The sequence below is a fragment of the Pleurodeles waltl genome, chromosome 11 (genome assembly GCF_031143425.1).
Source record: "Pleurodeles waltl isolate 20211129_DDA chromosome 11, aPleWal1.hap1.20221129, whole genome shotgun sequence".
NCBI lineage: Eukaryota > Metazoa > Chordata > Amphibia > Caudata > Salamandridae > Pleurodeles > Pleurodeles waltl.
In genome coordinates, this window is record NC_090450.1 from 80,165,321 (window position 1) to 80,180,525 (window position 15,205).

Below are 15,205 nucleotides of genomic sequence, written 5' to 3' on the forward strand. Positions count from 1 at the left end.
TCAACAGAAACGTTTGCCTCAAAATAAGTACAATCCAGCTACAAACTGCCCAGGAACATAGCCTTTTTAGTACCTTTTTTCCTAAAGAATTGGGTAAACCTCAGGGTATTGCTACACAATCATAAAATTATTTTATCTTTTTACACACAGGTTTTTTATCTTAAGGGAGTTCCTCCATTTTATCCAGAGAATACAATTTGGAAAGCTTTTAGTCTGGTTGAAGTCCTTAATATTTAACATAAAGTTAAGCACTCAGCTTTTCACAACTAGATCTCAAGAACATAACCCCAACTCTAGCTTGTAGCTTGAAGCATTGCCAACTTCAGAATATTGTAAATGAAAAACCAACGTTAACATTTTGCAATAACATAACAATGTTGGGTAACTTTCACTGCAATTCTTTTTAAAAGTGGACGAGATGAAAACCCATCTTACATTTTATTAAAGTGAAATAAAGTTTCCATAATACTGAAGATATTTGTCTTTGTTTTCTTTTGTCGAGAGAGAGTTTGAAGGTGTAAGTCATACCCAAATATTGGTACTTCTTACCAAGGCCAGATTGGCTACTTGGCATTTGAGGAGGCTGGCAAGGGAGGGGGGCAATTTTGTTGCAGTCCAAATTCCTATTTGCAATGGTTCTAAACAAACAATGCAAAAACAAATGGTTTGGTTTTAAAGTGTGCTCGAAGCATGCTTTAATTAATTGACTTTTTTACATTATTTATTTAGAACAAAACACCCGGTAGACAGTCTGGCCCTGCTCCTTTTGCACCTCTTCTTTGATTCTTGCTAGCCACAGTGAACATACAATTAGTTTTCGCTGAAAGCAAATCATTTTTGTTTTGTCTGTATTTATCCTTAATTTGTTGATATCACAAATTAGAATCTTAAAGCAGTCATTTCCTTTGCAAACCAATTGGAGTTTGTTAAGGTAAGGCTGAATTGTCAACAAATAGTTGGATCTAATATAAAAACTGTCAACTATGGGGAAGAAAGAATGCAATTTTACGTTTGTAGAAAGGAAAATCTCCCCAAAATAAGCAAAATAATTCTGATTTCAATCTCATTAGTTTATTGTCCTGTAATCAGTACCTCCACTCTCAAAGCTTAATTGTGCAAAACATTGGTGGAAGTTTTTCCATCTCGCCTCGTACTTCCCTTGATGAGAACGTACCTTACTTTGTGTGTGTATGTGAAGAATGCCAATTTCATGTGACAGCGAGAGAGTTGGCAGCTCCGTGGATAAGTGGGAAAGAATGGTTAAGAAAACATGCACTTGCCCTTGTGATGGCATTAGCATGAACCCTCTTTCCACTTTCAGCAGGTCACTCTTCTACATAAAATCTTTAAAGAAGTCAGGCCTTGAAAAATCATAAAAATGTTACTAGATCTGCAGGTCGATTAATTTCAGTAATCTACTTTACCAAACTGAAATTACTTGACCCTTAAAATGGTCTCAAATTGTGTAATCCTAGGCACATATTCTGTGAAAGTTGGGTTTCAGAAAACATTTATCATTTGCACATCACCAAGTAGTGTCCTGATTTGTTTTCATCCTATTAAATTATTTTTTCATCCCACAGAAGTACCAAAATGGGCTTTAACAACTACTGAAATATATTTTGAAATGTTTGTACAGTTGACTTATTGGCTGTTTAAATGTGTGTATTTGTTAGGAAAAATCTGACACCCTGCAGCCTTCCATTACACACACTATGTACAGCAGGTCAGACTGTTCACTTTACCAAATCCAGAATCTCTGCAATTACAGAAGTAAACTGACTTCTGACCTTTTTCTCTGAACAGAGAGCAAATGTGACAAGATATTTAAAGGCATGTTGTTGCTCCTTCACCTTCCGAATAAACAGAACATCTGTTCTTTGTCAACTCACCAGAAAGGGCGAGTAGGTTCTAAATTGAGCTAGACCTATAAAATCTGACTCGCCTTAGTGAGTGGGTGAGTAGATTCAATAGGCCTGAAAGGTGGTATAGCTATTCCTCCTAGCACACATTCTTAATGTCTGGAGGCAGGTGTGTTACTTTTAGGTACACATCCCAAAGATCTTTGTAGGATTACTTCATACACAAATTTTAACAATTAGTACAAAGAAAAATTACACACTAGGACCTGTCACCTTGATATAAAATATACTCCGAGACGTAGTGAAGATGGTGAAATTAGAAAATGAAAACTTATGACCCATTAATATTAGCATGGTGAAGGAGTTATGATATCATTTTCCTATACACCCTTGTTCGGTGATACTTGGAGTCCATTTAGTGTGTGATAAAACAAAATATACACAAATTGGGGAAGATAATCTTTGGCCTTAAAGAATTCCCCCCCTACTTCCAAAGGGTTTGGATATGGACATTAGCATAGAGTATTTCGCAGACGATGAGTCACAAGCCTTACAGCCCAACTGGTGTGATAGTATATTCCCACAGATTTGTTATGTTGCCATCCCTGTATACCCACTATTAAACTCACGGGAGAGCTTTAACTTTGGACACAGATTACAATTTATGGCGGTTTTATTTAATAAGTTAATTTTGCTGATGTTTTCATTTGTTTTTATTTTAAGTATTATCATGATTAATTGCTTGTATTTGCATGTGGTAATTTTATGTAAAATGTATGAGTCACACAGAATATATCCTGAAGATTTTATAGAATATAAAAATGTTATTATAATAATTTAGTACTTACTAAAAACTGTAAAACATTTCTCTAAATAATCTGCTTCAAGGAAGAGAGATTAATTTTGGGAGGCATGCATGATCTGAATCCCTTATTTGCACATCTCAGTCACATTTTCCCTGAAGTCATTTTGCCAAGCTTGGGTTGTCGGCCGATGGAATACTGAGAGAGTTCTGACATTCCAACGATGAGCTGGGGCTGGAATTGTGCCTCAAATGAAAGCTCGGGGTAAACTGGTTTTGCAAATAGAAGTTTATGGTGAATTGGCAGTACAATGAAATTGATGCCGGACTGGCATTTTTTTTATAGGAGGCTAACTCCTGCCCTGCATAACTTTCGGAAGCTAAGTCGAGATCGGCTTTTTATTAGAATTCTGAAACCAGCCAAAAGTTCTAAGTGGAGGGCTTCAACTGGGTCAGCATATCTATTTGAATCTGTTTGAATCTGCATTTTCTGCGGTGCCAAAAAAGACCTGCATCCCAAAGAAAAGCTGTGGTTAGACAACCATAAAATAGGAAACTGAAGATGGATCTGTATTTTAATGAAAAACAGACTCTTAACCCATGCTTATATGGGAAGTTGAAGATGGACTAGTGCACATCTCCTAATATCCTGAAGAAGAATCAACATTCCTGGTTTTTGGGTACATCTGAACATGAAAATGGGTCTCTTTATTCCAGTATTTTTATTTGGTTAATAGTGCTTCCTTCAGTTGGTTTTGCCTTCTTACTGAATAACAAGCAAATGCTAGGACCACTTCCCCTTATGATTTTCAAGGCAGCCCAATGTGCAGTACTCCCTTTTGTAAGTGACACCCAATCAGGGAGGGCTCCCTTATTGCAGTGTTCAATAATATGGTTTGTCTATTTAGAATTTGCCACAAATTGAACTGTTTCTTTTTCCCAAATTCTGTATGCAACCACTATGGTTGCATTATCACTTCAAAATGAATTTGAAAATAGCTACCTCACTAAATGTAGGTAGGCATTCAGTGGAACGTCTCAAGCAATACCTTACCAGTATTACAGCTCTAACTCAAATGAGATATTGACAACCATCTCCTTAATCATATCGGGCCGTCTTAATATAATTTCCCTGTGTAGGGAACACAGTACTGAATAAAAGAAAAATCCAAGGTTACTTCTGAAGTTGCTAAGGTAAACTAGGGTCAAGACAAACAGAAAGACATTGAAAAAATAAGTGTGACCCAGACTTAAAAACCATGTATGTTAAAAATCTAAAATACAGATGAAATAATAAAAGCTGCAAACTATCATTATTATTCTATGTGTAGTACCCAAGACAGCTTAATAAGTTTTTCATATATTCAATGAGTTGCAGTCTCCATCTAGAATGACAAACAACATTTCTGGGTTCTCTTCATTTTGTGATAAACTAGCATTGTTCTTTATTAATAAAATTGATGGTTTCAGGGCAGACACTGTTAACAAGCACATTTCTTTACTTAATGATATCAAGCTTTTACTTCCCCCAGTCTTTCCCAATTCTGCCCTCAGTTCATTCACCCCAGACTTAAGCAACATATTGTCTACTATTATCTCTCAGAGTAGGCCCTCAGGCTCCCATCTAGATCTGACCACTTAGATTGGAGACCTCAGTCTCCTCCAAAGAGGAGAATTATCTATGTTGTTATCTATGTTGTTCTATTTGTCTCTCACACCTGGTGTTGTCCCTAAAAACTGGTAAACCACAGTAGTAATGATACTTAAAAAACCTTGTTTGGACCATTCCAATCTATACAACGTTTTGTCTGAAATGACTTTTACCCTACTGACGAAGTTGTTAGAAAAGATGTATTCAGTTAATAACAACTTTACTTTGAATCAAGCAACCTTCTGGAACCCCTGAGCTGTGGCTTTCCACCAGGCAGGAGCACTGAACCTGTAGTCCTGTCGGTAGTGAATGACATCCCCCAGTTGATGGATAGTGTTGTATGCAACATTGATTCTCCTGGACCTGTCAGCAGCTTTCAATACAAGGATTCTTCCATACTAATTTCTAGACTACAAGAAGTTCACACTTCACCCTCACCTGACTCTCCTCTTATTGTGGCAACTGAAACTGAGTGTAGATATTCCTCCCTAACAAAGTTCTCATCTGTGGTGTCCCAGAGGGTTACATTCTTTCACAGCTGCTCTTTAGTATTTACATGTGCCTTTGTGGCCAAATTGTTATCCAAAATGAGGTTTAAATTTCACCTGTATTCATGGTCATGATCTTTGGCTTTGAGCAACGTCCATCTCCTTTGACTTTGTCTAATGCTCTCCCCTTGGTTTGTTGGTGAATGAGCACCCCCCACCAGGGATGTGTTCTTCAATTCACAACCTCTGGATCACCTTGGACTCTAATCTGTCCTGTGGCCCAGATGTGAAGAACTGAGCCAACACTTGTTCCTGCTATCTAAAACCTATGTGCAACCTCCTACCTGTTTGAAATACTACCACCACATTACAGTGATAAACGCCTGTATTCATTCATGCACTGCTATAGGAATTCCAGTCTGTATGCTGTCCCTAAAAGACCTATAAATTCCCTCCAGCTCGTTCAGAATGCAGCTGCACAATTAGTCTGTAACACACCTAAATTCCACCACTTCCAATCAGTACTCTGACAACTACTCTGGCTTCTGTACACCAGCACTGTCCTCAAGGCTATGACTATCGTCCACGTGCCCTCTATCTCTAGTCTATTGTTTTTATTATAACAGAAAACAGTACATTGGATCAATTTCTGACCGCACAGGCGTGAAACATCTCGACCTTCTATTGATAGGATAGAGCATATCTCCTCCTTTCCCCTTTTTAGGAGCACAGGGGACATTACTCCCCTCATGTACTCCTTTATCTGTTTTTAATCTCGGCCTGACCCTCACTTTGAGCTATTAAACTGACACACTGGGTGTCCAGAGCCAATTTTAACATACTCTTTACTCTCCTTTTCTTTCCTTGTTAGCGTGTACTGCAGATACCACAGGATCTGCGTCACTATTTTTCGATCTAGTGTCACCACCATCTGTGTGATGACCCGTCAGATGTTGCAGTGCCGGTCTGACGAGGAGTTAGCCCAACGATGATGCTTCGCGTTGTATTTTGATGCTTGAGGGTACTCCTACTATATGACTGAGACTTCTTTCGTCCTTATTGATAGTCTTCTCTGGAACAGTGTACTCTTTTCTGTTATAGGTTCATGTTTAGGGAGAACGTACACTGGACCATTAATCTCCCAGTCCCTCTTATCTTTTTTCGTATATTGTTTTTATTACACTAACATTTATTACAGCTACTACCCCTCGTAACTTAAGATCTAATGACCTTTCCCTCTTCTGTGTATTCCCAGAACTAAAACAGTGAAATTCAGCAATTGCACCTTTTCTTTCGCTGCAGAACTCCTCTGGAACTCTTTCCTTCTATCTCTGTGTGCTGAATCATCATTGCTGTGCTTTAGACAACTGCTTAAGACTTATTTTGTAAATAACTATAATGGTTCTGACCACTGTCTTTGAGCATCTGTTTGTCCGTAGTACAATAAAACTTCGATATAAATGTGCTGTCCAGATAAAACAAATCATTGTACCCATGAGTGTTAGTTCAATTGAAGCCAAACAGGACTGCAATGTCCAGCAGGCAGAGTTTCTTTATATGAAAGTCCAGCACTAGAAAAGTGGTGTTCGTCCAACAAGGGGTATCTGGTAACCCAAGTTGTTAACAAAACTAACGGTACTAATTGTTTCAACCTCAAATAGATAAAAAGGATGTATTGTCCTTGTCTTGAGTCAGAATTGTCACCTGTAGTTTATACAGTGATCTCTGCTTTTTGGGCTGGCCTGACTGAGCTATCTAACCATCTGTTTTTCACATTCCTGTCCATGACAGTTGACCCTGTGATGCAAGTCGAAGTTGCAGAATTGCTGGGTTTCTGATTACTGCACAAGTCTGCCACTTCCTAGTAGTGTACTAACTATCCCAGTATTTGTTACCCACTTTGTAAAGATTTTTGCAAAGGCAATTAATAGAGCTCATATAAGGTGAATGGCATAAACCATTAATAATGGTTTTGGAAGTTTGCAAATGGAGTTTAGAAGGCCACTATGCTGCATTTATGGAAAAAACTTGATTTTTAGCATGTGATGTGCAATGAAAAGTTTAAAAATCAGACATCTTGATTCAAAAACATATTTTTGTCATGTTGGTATTTATATAGTTATGAGATTCACTGTGGCTCAGCTTACCTCTTTGTATGTAAACTAGAAATATGTACCTCAGTAATTATTAGAAGACAACTGTGTTTACAAAGTACTTATATTGTTGGTCTGTTAATCGTGTGGTTGTTTGTTACTGAATCTAAAAGTAAAACACACATTGTTTGTATTTCATTTGTAAATGATAGAAGTAGGTTCTTAAAATAGCTAAACATATTCTATAGGTACAATCAGTTTAATACATTCTTTATATTTTTAGGCACTAGCATACAAAATGCATATATGAATGAAGACGGGACTTTACCATTTATAAAGCGTTTTAAGGGCTTTTTTAATGTTCTCAGTGGACTGTGTTGTAATTCCTTTTATAACTAAAGCCATGTTGACTTGTATTTTAAATGTGATGATTTTGTAAGGGTCTCCAAATCTAAGCAAATTTGATATGTTGTTTATCTGTGAAATTAAGTGTATTTCAGAGCTATATTGTTTGGAATAATTATACAGCCATTTAAAAGGTATATGTAATACATCAGATCATGTTTTATGTGATTTCTGGTTTGTACCCTGTAGGTTCAATGATGCAGGCTTTTCTCAAAGGAGGCTCCTCTATCAGCACCAAGCCCATTAAAGATAAAGGAGCAGCAGGAACCAGTGGTGAAAGCAAGAAACCAAAACTGGTACCATGGGTGGAGAAATAGTAAGATTTAATTGTAGTTGAAAATTCTTGTCTGATTGAGGCAGCCAATCTTGCAGTTAGTCTGCATAGGTGGAGGTATGCCCTGCAGATTGTTACAGCTAAGTAGAATCAGTAGAAACAAGTTAACTAGAGCATGTGAGCGGGGGATCTCACCGCCAGCTAGTAGTAGTTGTATGACTGCGAGAGAATTGTCTTCTGTCTGTGTCTCAAAATGGGTACTTTGGGTTGGTGATGGATAGGGAAAATGTAATCTTGTGTCTTGCTGCTATGTCTTCAACATTATAGCTGTGCACTAAATACACATCATGACTCCTTTTACTTGTTGATTAAACCTACATTATTATATTGCAATTATATTACAATGACATGCTAAATCGTTTTTATTCTACCCCTTGATAAAGCTCCATGGCATGCATGCCAGAGTGAGAAGTGTCACATGCCTTAACCCTTACTGATATAGCTCTTGCTTCAAATAAAGACATGGCTAATTTAACAAATGTGATTAATTTTACAACCAACAAAGATAGCCCTTCCATGATTCCTACTTACAAACTTCTGTTTGAATTTGGTCGCAGCTGCATGTGATGGTTGCATAGGGACACCAGGCACGAGCACTTTTTGGTACCACCGCGTCTATATCAGAAAGTGGCAACATCATTTGAGACCTCATAGTCCATTCAGGGCCTAGAATCTTCTCTCAATTTCCTAAAACCAAGATTAAAGGTATATTTCTACCTGCCCTACCATGTCCTTGCTGCTGCAAAGCCATGTTTCATTTCCTTTTTTTCTTTTCCAGCAACACCCCACTGACTATACCTTTACTCGCGTAGATGTGGCACTTTGAATATTGATAATTTGTTACTTTATCGGGCACAGTTATTTCATAAAAGACCCACAACCTTTTTCTGGTCATAATCCAGCTTGTCAGTCTGGTCAACAAGAATCCATCATTGCCATCTATGACTCCTGACAACAGTTCCCCTTTTTCCATCCAGATCACGCCTTGTAGGAGGTCATCAGTGTGTTTCTCCCTTACCATGACTACCTTATATTTAACCAAGATGGTCTGTGTTCTGGCAAGTACACCAGTGTCTGGAGGACCCTCCTCCAATCTGTCAGAGCCTCTACTTCTAACCTGTTTTGGTCTTCATTGTGTACAGTTCTTCTGCCAGTGTCACGAGTAACCTCCATCTTGTCTCTCTAGCTAATCCAGTGACGTGCTATTCTCCTCTATACTAATAGCAGACAAAGGATCGCAAACGTTCATTTAATTGTCCCCTCTTTTGGTTGTAGGTGTAGTCCCAAAATGCATTTCTTAGATTCCAGCAAGATGATCCATCCCTCCAATTATTGCAGTCTATTTACTATTTCAATTTCAGAAGATCTGAGGGGCAATTCTTTATTGAAAAATAGCTTCTAAATGAAATGTCCTCATTCCCTTCTTAGACCTAGTCTGTGATATTCTGCTCTTTATCCTCTTGATGCCGAATGTTTGCATGCTTTTCAAAGACCACCTTCATGCCTTTTTGGCCCTCTTGAAAGTAACCTCATTTTAGATTACGTTAGTCTCTCTTCCTGTACACCCACAAATCCCTATTGAACCTTAATTACAAGAGGTCATACAGATGCTGGGTGTAGGAGGCTGGCCTGGTTTGTAGAGGGTACCCTGGGTACTTACACCTTATACCAGGTCCAGTTATTTCTTATTAATGAAGCAGTAGTCTTCTAGCAGCTTAGGCTGACAGAGGTAGCTATAGCAGAGCAGCTTAGGCTGAACTAGGAGACATGCAAAGCTCATGTCATACCACTTATAGTTACACAGTACTTATACACAAGTAAAGACAATACTCAGTGTTACCAAAAATAAAGGTATTTATTTGTGTGACACAGTACCAAAAATATCTTAAGGACAATACTCCTCTGGAGGTAAGTATTATACACAATATATACACTAGACACCATAATTAGACAAGTAAATAGTCCTAGAACAATGCAAGCAATAGGAAATTCTATAGATTGCAATGGGAGAAAATAGGTCTAGAGGCAACACAAACCATATACTAAGAAAGTGGAATGCAAATCACAAATTCCCCCCTAGACAAGTGTAGTGTGTGCAGAATCGCTGGGAGAGTAAGAATACAGTAAAGGTAAGTAAATTACCCCACCCCAGAGCCCAGAAAAGCAGGAGTAAAGTACTGCAAGTTTCCTTAGGACACACTACACCTCGTGATTGAGAAGTTCCAGGAAGGACAGGAGCCCCTGCCAACCCAGAAGAGGGTGCAAAAAAGAGTCCTCGGTTAGTCGAAGATTGCAGGAATGCACCCTAGGAAGATGCCAGCGGGTTCCTACGTGATGCAAAGGATGTCCCACGACGTGACGATCGTTGCAGATTTCTGGTTGGAAGTAGCCAATAAGCCTTGGCTATTACAAAAGTGTGTTTTGCGTCAAAATGTCGCTGGATGGACCCAGGAGCGACCTGGGGGCCTCAACTCTGTGTGAGGAGGAAGAGGGGGCTTCCAGCACTTGAGAACCCTCAGGATGCCAGCTACACCCCTGGTGGGTCCCAGTACACAGGGACAAAGGAGCTACAAAACGCGGTTGATGCAGCACAACAAAGGAAGGTCCCACACCGCTGGAGAACAACTCAGCGAGTTGAGCGTTGCAGGATGGAGTGCTGAGGACCTGGGCCAGGCTGTGCACAAAGGAATTATGCAAATAGTGCACAGAGGCCTCAGGAGGTGAAGAAGACAAAGTACACAGGGGTACCGTCGCTATTGGGGAAGGCAAGATCTTACCTCCTCCAAATTGCGTCAGCAGGACCTCAGGACAGTCTAGGTCGATGATGTCCACCCTCTGTGTCCTTATGAGCATGCTCGCCGTTGTGAGAGGAGTCCAAGGGTACCGGTCGTCATCATCTTGGAAGGTGCCTGCTTGGAGTTTTAATTGAGTTTCAGCTTTTGAAACGCCAACCGCAGCGCACATATGTTCTCCGTAATTGAGTCTATTGATTGCTGGAGAGAGAGTTCTTGGTAGGCAAGCACCATTGTGAGATACCTCTGAGTAATTGCACTGTTCTAATGTGTAACTAAGGCAATTGTTCCAAACTGCAGTTGCAACTTATCCACAACCTCCTGCATAGTCTTTCACCCCTATCGGCAGTGGTTCATGACAGCCTGACATTCTACACTTCCCTAGTGAGCCTCTGCCTTGTACGAATGCCTTTACCTGCAGACCCTTCCTTGACATGTGAACAAATATGTTCTTAAGAGTCAGAGCACCTCATACATTCATCGTAAATATTCTTTCATTTTATGTAGTTCTAATAAATGTGTATTGAATAGTATACATTTGAACTTGACATTACAACAATCTTAGTTTGTGTACAAGCTGTTGCAGCAAACTCGTCCATCTGCTACGTCAGTAGCCATTATGCATTGAGTAATAGCCCTCCACATTGTTTTGCAGTATTATGCGATTGATTGGTGTCCACAGTACCAACATTTAGTCAACTATTGTGCACCTCTTGTGCATGTATGCTAGAGCCACCCATTTATATTTGGCTTCCTTCAAAATGTAACTTGCTGCTCTGATTCACAAATTGATATACCCACATGCTTCTGTATTTCTTGGAAAGACTTGATTTTGCCATCAATATTCAACTCCAGTATAATGATCTACCCACAGCTTACCGTACTGCCCAGTGAGCAATGTGTATTACATTGACTTATTGAAATTTCGTAGGTTTTCATAATGATCCATGATGTACTTCTTACTATCTTCTTAAACACCCTTTCCAGACATTCACTTCCATTCTATAGTTGGTTTTTGGCTTATGTTTGATAACTTGTCCAGAGCAACATGCCAGTCCTTAGCAAGATGTATGAGGTGTTATGTGCAACAACACAACCAAACAATTTGCCAGTGTAGGAAAGTACCATCTTGCCTGGCATGTTACCCCCATTTTTCACTGTATATATATTGATTTAGCCACCTTAGTTGCTTGTCCCTTTAATATGGATAAGTACAAGCAGCTACCCCTAATAAATGGTGTTGAGGTTCAGGCCTACAGGGACACTGGAGCCAGTGTGACTATGGTAATAGAGAAACTGGTCCACCCTGAACAACACCTACTTGGTCACCAGTACCAAGTAACCGATGCTCACAACAACACACTTAGCCACCCCATGGCTGTTGTAAATCTCAACTGGGGGGGGGTTACTGGTCCAAAGAAAGTTGTGGTAGCCACAGATTTACCTGTAGACTGTCTACTAGGAAATGATTTGGAGACATCAGCTTGGTCAGATGTTGAGTTGGAGGCCCATGCAGCAATGCTGGGCATCCCAGGGCATATTTTTGCTTTAACCAGGGCTCAGGCCAAAAAGCAAAAAGGACAGGGAAGCTTGGATCCTGGAACAATGGACCAAGTGCTCCCTAAAGCTAGGGCTAGTAGAAGCAAACCACTTCCTACTATCCCTCCCTCTACAGTGGATTCTACTTCTAAGGAAGAAGAATTTCCACCCTGTGCAGAACCTACACCAGAGGAGCTGGAAGCAGACACTGCTGAGCTTTTGGGTGAAGGGGGGCCTGCCAGGGAGGAGCTGAGTGTGGCACAGAAAACCTGTCCCACACTAGAGGGTCTAAGACAGCAAGCTGTCAAACAGGCTAATGGGGATGTCAGTGACTCTCACAGAGTTTACTGGGAGGACAACCTCTTGTACACTGAAGCAAGGGATCCTAAACCTGGAACTGCCAGGAGGTTAGTGATTCCTCAGGAGTACAGAAAGTTCCTCCTAACTCTAGCCCACGACATTCCCCTAGCTGGACACCTGGGACAAATGAAAACTTGGGACAGACTTGTCCCCTTGTTTCATTGGCCTAGGATGTCTGAGGACACAAAGGAATTTTGTAAGTCCTGTGAAACCTGTCAAGCCAGTGGCAAGACAGGTGGCACTCCAAAGGTACCCTTTATCCCACTGCCTGTGGTTGGGGTTCCCTTTGAAAGGGTAGGGGTTGACATAGTTGGCCCCCTTGACCCTCCTACTGCTTCAGGCAATAGGTTTATCTTGGTGGTAGTGGACCATGCCACAAGATATCCTGAAGCAATTCCTTTAAGGACCACTACAGGACCTGCAGGGCAAAGGCCCTCCTAGGAATATTTTCTAGGGTGGGCTTCCCAAAGGAAGTAGTATCAGACAGGGGAAGCAATTTCATGTCTGCATACTTAAAGGCCATGTGAAAGGAGTGTGGTGTGACTTACAAGTTCACTACACCCTATCATCCACAAACAAATGGACTGGTGGAGAGATTTAACAAAACTCTCAAAGGCATGATTATGGGTCTCCCTGAAAAACTCCGCAGGAGATGGGATATCCTATTACCATGCCTCCTTTTTGCCTACAGGGAGGTACCCCAGAAAGGAGTGGGCTTCAGCCCCTTTGAACTCCTCTTTGGTCACCCTGTTAGGGGTCCACTAACACTTGTCAAGGAGGGTTGGGAACAACCTTTAAAAGCTCCAAAGCAAGATATTGTGGATTATGTACTTGGCCTCAGATCAAGGATGGCTGAGTATATGAAAAACGCCAGTAAAAACCTTCAGGCCAGCCAAGAGCTCCAGAAGCAATGGCATGATCAGAAGGCTGTTTTGGTTCAGTACAAACCAGGGCAGAAAGTGTGGGTCTTGGAGCCTGTGGCCCCAAGAGCACTCCAAGATAAATGGAGTGGACCCCACACAATTGTTGAAAAGAAGGGAGAAGTCACCTATTTAGTTGACTTAGGCACTGCCAGGAGTCCCCTTAGGGTGCTCCATGTCAACCGCCTGAAACCCTACTATGACAGGGCTGATCTCACCCTGCTCATGGCAACTGATGAGGGACAGGAAGAAGACAGTGATCCTCTACCTGATCTCTTCTCTTCCACAGAACAAGATGCTCTTGTGGAAGGTGTAGTTTTGGCTGATTGTCTTACTGCTGAGCAGAAAGACCATTGCATAAATCTTCTGGGTCAGTTTTCTGAACTCTTCTCTACTGTGCCAGGTACCACTTCTTGGTGTGAGCACACTAAAGATACTGGAGACAGTTTACCTGTCAAAAGTAAGATCTATAGGCAGCCTGACCATGTCGGGGACTGCATAAAGCAAGAGGTGCAGAAAATGTTAGAACTGGGAGTGGTTGAGCACTCTGAAAGTCCATGGGCTTCTCCTGTGGTACTTGTACCAAAACCCCATTCCAAAGATGGAAAGAAGGAAATGCGGTTTTGTGTAGACTACGGAGGTCTCAACCAGGTAACCAAAACTGATGCTCACCCTATACCCAGGGCAGATGAGCTCATAGATACACTGGCATCTGCCAAGTATCTAAGCACTTTTGATTTGATTTCAGGGTATTGGCAGATCAAATTATCAGAAGATGCTAAACCTAAAACTGCATTTTCAACCATTGGAGGCCATTACCAGTTTACTGTAATGCCTTTTGGATTGAAAAATGCACCTGCCACTTTTCAGAGGTTGGTGAACACAGTCCTACAAGGGCTGGAAGCTTTCAGTGCAGCATATTTGGACGATATAGCTGTCTTTAGCTCCAGCTGGGATGATCACCTGGTCCACCTATGGAAAGTTTTGGAGGCCCTGCAAAAGGCAGGCCTCACTATCAAGGTTCAAAGTGCCAGATAGGGCAGGGTAAGGTGGTTTATCTGGGACACCTTGTTGGTGGGGAACAGATTGCACCACTTCAGGGGAAAATCCAAACAATTATTGATTGGGTTCCCCCTACCACTCAGACTCAAGTGAGAGCCTTCCTAGGCCTCACTGGGTATTACAGGAGGTTCATTAAGAACTATGGCTCCATTGCAGCCCCTCTTAATGACCTCACATCCAAGAAAATGCCTAAAAGGGTATTATGGACAGCAAACTGTCAGAAAGCTTTTGAGGAGCTGAAGCAGGCCATGTGCTCTGCACCTGTCCTGAAAAGCCCTAGTTACTCTAAAAAATTCTATGTCCAAACTGATGCATTTGAATTAGGAGTAGGGGCAGTCCTATCACAACTTAATTCTGAGGGCCAGGATCAACCTGTTGCTTTTATTAGTAGGAAGTTGACCCCTAGTCTGCCATAGAGAGGGAGGCCTTTGCTGTGGTCTGGGCTCTGAAGAAGTTGAGGCCATACCTGTTTGGCACTCACTTTATTGTTCAGACAGACCACAAACCTCTACTTTGGCTAAAACAAATGAAAGGTGAAAATCCTAAATTATTGAGGTGGTCCATATCCCTACAGGGAATGGACTATACAGTGGAACATAGACCTGGGAGTAGCCACTCCAATGCAGATGGACTCTCCAGATATTTCCACTTAGACAATGAAGACTCATCAGGTCATGGCTAGTCTTATTGTCCTTCGTTTGGGGGGGGGTTGTGTAGGAAAGTACCATCTTGCCTGGCATGTTACCCCCATTTTTCACTGTATATATGTTGTTTTAGTTGTATGTGTCACTGGGACCCTGTCACCCAGGGCCCCAGTGCTCATAAGTGTGCCTGAATGTGTTACCTGTGTAGTGACTAACTGTCTCACTGAGGCTCTGCTAATCAGAACCTCAGTGG

The 15,205-nt window shown here is 41.1% G+C and overlaps 1 protein-coding gene across 1 annotated transcript in view; it reads left to right on the forward strand.

Moving 5' to 3' along the window:
* Positions 1 to 15,205, forward strand: part of RFC4 (replication factor C subunit 4) — an 86,015-nt gene that overhangs the window by 12,970 nt on the left and 57,840 nt on the right. The window contains exon 2 of the mRNA XM_069213113.1: positions 7,491 to 7,617. Within this exon, the coding sequence (XP_069069214.1) occupies positions 7,496 to 7,617 (122 nt within the window). The 5' untranslated portion in view covers positions 7,491 to 7,495. The remainder of the gene's footprint in view (positions 1 to 7,490; positions 7,618 to 15,205) is intronic.